Source organism: Sinocyclocheilus anshuiensis, unplaced genomic scaffold (assembly GCF_001515605.1).
Source record: "Sinocyclocheilus anshuiensis isolate Anshui unplaced genomic scaffold, SAMN03320099.WGS_v1.1 scaffold1430, whole genome shotgun sequence".
Taxonomy (NCBI): domain Eukaryota; kingdom Metazoa; phylum Chordata; class Actinopteri; order Cypriniformes; family Cyprinidae; genus Sinocyclocheilus; species Sinocyclocheilus anshuiensis.
In genome coordinates, this window is record NW_015555721.1 from 1 (window position 1) to 3,593 (window position 3,593).

Here is a 3,593-nt window from a genome sequence, read left to right on the forward strand (position 1 = left end):
TTCACAACCTTCAGGCGCTTAAGTAGCCTATGCAAATGAAATAATTTTTATTCCCACGTAATCACCATTTTAAACTTATGAATCAGAATTAATGTTCAAATTAACTGAACCCACTTGTGTAGCCTAGTAGGCTATTTATTTGTTTTTATTTTATTTTATTTTATTTTATTCTATTTTATTCTATTGTATTTGCTTTAAAACGTTAATAAATGGTGGCTGAACTCTCGGAAAAGATGACATGTCAATAATGACATGACAAGATGACATGAAATTAAGTTCGAGTAATAAAGTTTATTTGAACATCATCATTAACTGAAAACGCTTGTAACATAATTGCATTTGTCTGGCCATATATTGTAATTAAAATACCTATTTGGTAAAAACGGTGCTTTTGCTTTTTCACAAAATGACATTTAATTGTAATGAACCCTTGCATGTTTTTTTTAAGGTTTATTTTATATATTTGATCAACAACAATCTGTAGGCAGAAAAAAAGCTTACTCATGTTTAAGACATCTTACAAAACAATTTCTTTTGGACGGTGTCCGATCAGTGATGTCCAGACATGTATATGCGTCACCTGCTCGGAGAAATTACCCAATAAGACTTTGCATCTTGTTATGGGCGGAGACATCACACATCAATAAATTGTACTCCGGTTTCTGAATTTCTACTAGTGATTCCTACTGGACTTAAACAAGTGCCTAAGGACACCCTAAAACGTAGACATGGTTGAGTGGACAGATGCTGAGCGAAGTGCCATCACTGACCTGTGGGGAAGGCTCAATCCCGATGAAATCGGACCTCTGGCCATGGCCAGGTATCATTGCAGCACATTCTTTAATAGACACATTCTCCGTGTTAGATGATGTCAGTTGCGCAGTTTATTTAATGCTGTTCTTAATGATTCTGTTTATTTAAGGTGTCTGATCGTGTATCCCTGGACTCAGAGATATTTCTCCACCTTTGGAAACCTGTCAAGCCCCGCTGCGATCATGGGTAACTCCAGGGTGGCAGGTCACGGGAGGACTGTGATGGGAGGTATGGGGAGAGCCATCAAGAACATGGATAACATCAAAAACTTAGGGAAAGAATCCTGTTCTTAACTGTTAGCAAGTTTTTCGACTTGACTTAATGAGTCAGCAACAAGTAAGCCTTTCAAAAACAGTTATGATAGATTTGCACACTGTGGGTGTTAACCGCTTGAATTCATTGATAAAAGAAATACAATTTATCACAACATCCAGTGGCTCTAGTATCAAAATAAGCTGGCACTCTTCGTTATTTTTATAAATATAATTGTTTTAGTCAGTTAGTTTCTCTGTTTGCAAATTTACTTAGGCCTATATAAAAAAACGCAATTGAACAATATGCTGTTTTTTTTTCATTATGCTGATTTTGTGCCTTTTGACTCTTATACAAAAATAAAAACAAGTTCCATGCTGAGTTATACTGAGCCAACTCTTCGAGTTAACTTGTTGAATTTTTGCTGCTGTTTTTTTCCAACTTGACAATTTTGTTTTGACATAGCCTATTTTGACTCCATTAATTACGGACTGATACTAAGATATAAAAAATAATAAAATGTTAAGATGACATTTAAATAAACTGCGCAACAATATTCACTGGCGTGTGTTTTGCAGCCTGTATAGCTGGAGCAGGAGCAACATTTTAATAGATCTATTATATTTCCTGAGCTGTTGCCCAAGGTCATTAATGCTGTTACTGTAAATCCTGACAGTGCTACTGCAATAATGCAAATTCACTTGTAGGTTTATGCTTTATAGTACTTTGGTATACTATTCTGCTCTTGCCTCTTCCCTTATATCCATTAGGCTTGAACGCGCCCCTGCATAGATTTGCTTACAATGCGACCGAGTGGTGAATTGGCCTATATTATTTTCACAATGTTGTATGAATTTGTTTGTGGTAAAAGAAACTGGGGGCTGTTTGTTTTCGTTGTTACTTTATTACCTGTCTTTTTGTGTAGTGTTATATTTACAACAGAAATTACTTGGGTAAAACCATGGGGACCCCGCATCCTCTGTGCTTTAGTTTTAAATAGCCTAGATATAATTTTTAATACAGGAGATGTTTAAATAAAAAAGGTTATAATCCATAAATCCTAAAAGTTATAATCCATAAATTGTCGTTTCCATGATTGTCCAGCTGCTGTCAATATAAAAAGGCACATTAGACTGTGCCATTAGTCAATTGCCAATAGGCACCCTCTAAAAAAAAAAAAAAAGATGGGTCCCGGTGGCCATAACTATGTACTAACTTCAGAAAATAAGTACAATATTTATTGTGTTCATGTTGTATTTCAAAACACTTTTGCTGCTATTGAGGTGGGAAACGGGTAAGGTTGGGGACAGGTTTGGTGGTATATATGTTTAAGGGTGTCTTAAGGTGTAAGGGATGGGTCAACAGTGTAGGTGTAAGGGATGGGTCAACAGTGTAATTATAAATGTAATTACAGAAATTAATTACAGATGTAATTACATGCAGGTATTTTGGGAACTTTATTTTAATGTGTCCTTGTTACACGTACTTACTATTGTAATAACAATAAAGTATGCATAATTACACGCAACTAACTCTAAACCAAACCCTCATCCTAACCCTAACCATATAGTAAGTGCAATACATTAATATGCAATTAATATTACTCAGCATTTAAACGTATAACTTCAAACTTCTCTCCTCTTCTCCATTAAGTAACAGAGATATTGAATTTATAATCCATATTGTTTGAATTTTTGTTGAATCATTACTTGGGTTTATGCATAAACATATACCCCCCCAAAAATTTAAAGCTATGATGCCATGACTTTATATCACTTTTTAATTTTAAGTAATGTAGGAAATATGCTTCAAAGACTGGGGAAAAAAATCTGTAAATGACTTGCTGACGCAAGAAAACCAGCCATGTATTGGACCAGGAAATACGTCTCTCTCTCTCTCTCTCTCTCTCTCTCTCTCTCTCTCTCTATATATATATATATTAGTGCTGTCAATCGATTAAAAAAATAACTAATTAATCGCATATTTTTTCTGAAATTACACGCGATTAATCGCAATTAATCCCACCTAACATGAAAGTTTTTAAATATACATTTATATTGCAATAATTTCACATTCAATCTTCAAATTAATGTACAAACAACATAAATACAGTATATTTTTTAATATTTGTTTAATGGCATCTTTTTTATGACTGAAGGCCAGTATCAAAGATAACATTTCAGCACTTGACAAACGGATAGCGACTCCTAGTAGCACTTAAAGCACGGCTACGTGCGATTGTGCATTTTTGGGAAACGCACGTGAAACAATAACGAACGATCGTAAATTGACTATAAAACGCTTTTAAGAGCTAAGATCAATCGTTATCGAGAAACGCAGCCCAGAGCTTAAGAGCGTTTTCTACGAGTCATTTTACGATCGTTCGTTATTGTTTCACGTGCATTTCCCAAAAATGCACTTAACCCAGTCGCGTGTAGCCGTGCTTAAGTGCTACTTAGGAGTCGCTATCCGTTTGTCAAGTGCTGAAATGTCACCTTATAGAATGGCTCGTAATTGTAGTACACGCT

General features: G+C 35.0%; 1 protein-coding gene across 1 annotated transcript; it reads left to right on the forward strand.

Annotated features, from left to right (window-relative positions):
* The first annotated feature begins 657 nt into the window (after positions 1 to 657).
* Positions 658 to 1,121, forward strand: LOC107672466 (hemoglobin subunit beta-like). Its single transcript, XM_016465662.1, has 2 exons — positions 658 to 820; positions 923 to 1,121. Exons 1-2 carry the CDS (start codon positions 729 to 731, stop codon positions 1,104 to 1,106), a joined length of 276 nt encoding a protein of 91 aa, XP_016321148.1. The 5' UTR covers positions 658 to 728; the 3' UTR covers positions 1,107 to 1,121.
* The last annotated feature ends 2,472 nt before the right edge of the window (positions 1,122 to 3,593 follow it).

Coding starts and splice junctions, on each gene's coding strand:
- LOC107672466 (XM_016465662.1), top strand. CDS start 729: ATGGTTGAGTGGACAGATGCTGAGCGAAGTGCCATCACTGACCTGTGG. Junction 821..922: donor GGACCTCTGGCCATGGCCAG/GTATCATTGCAG, acceptor TGTTTATTTAAG/GTGTCTGATCGTGTATCCCT.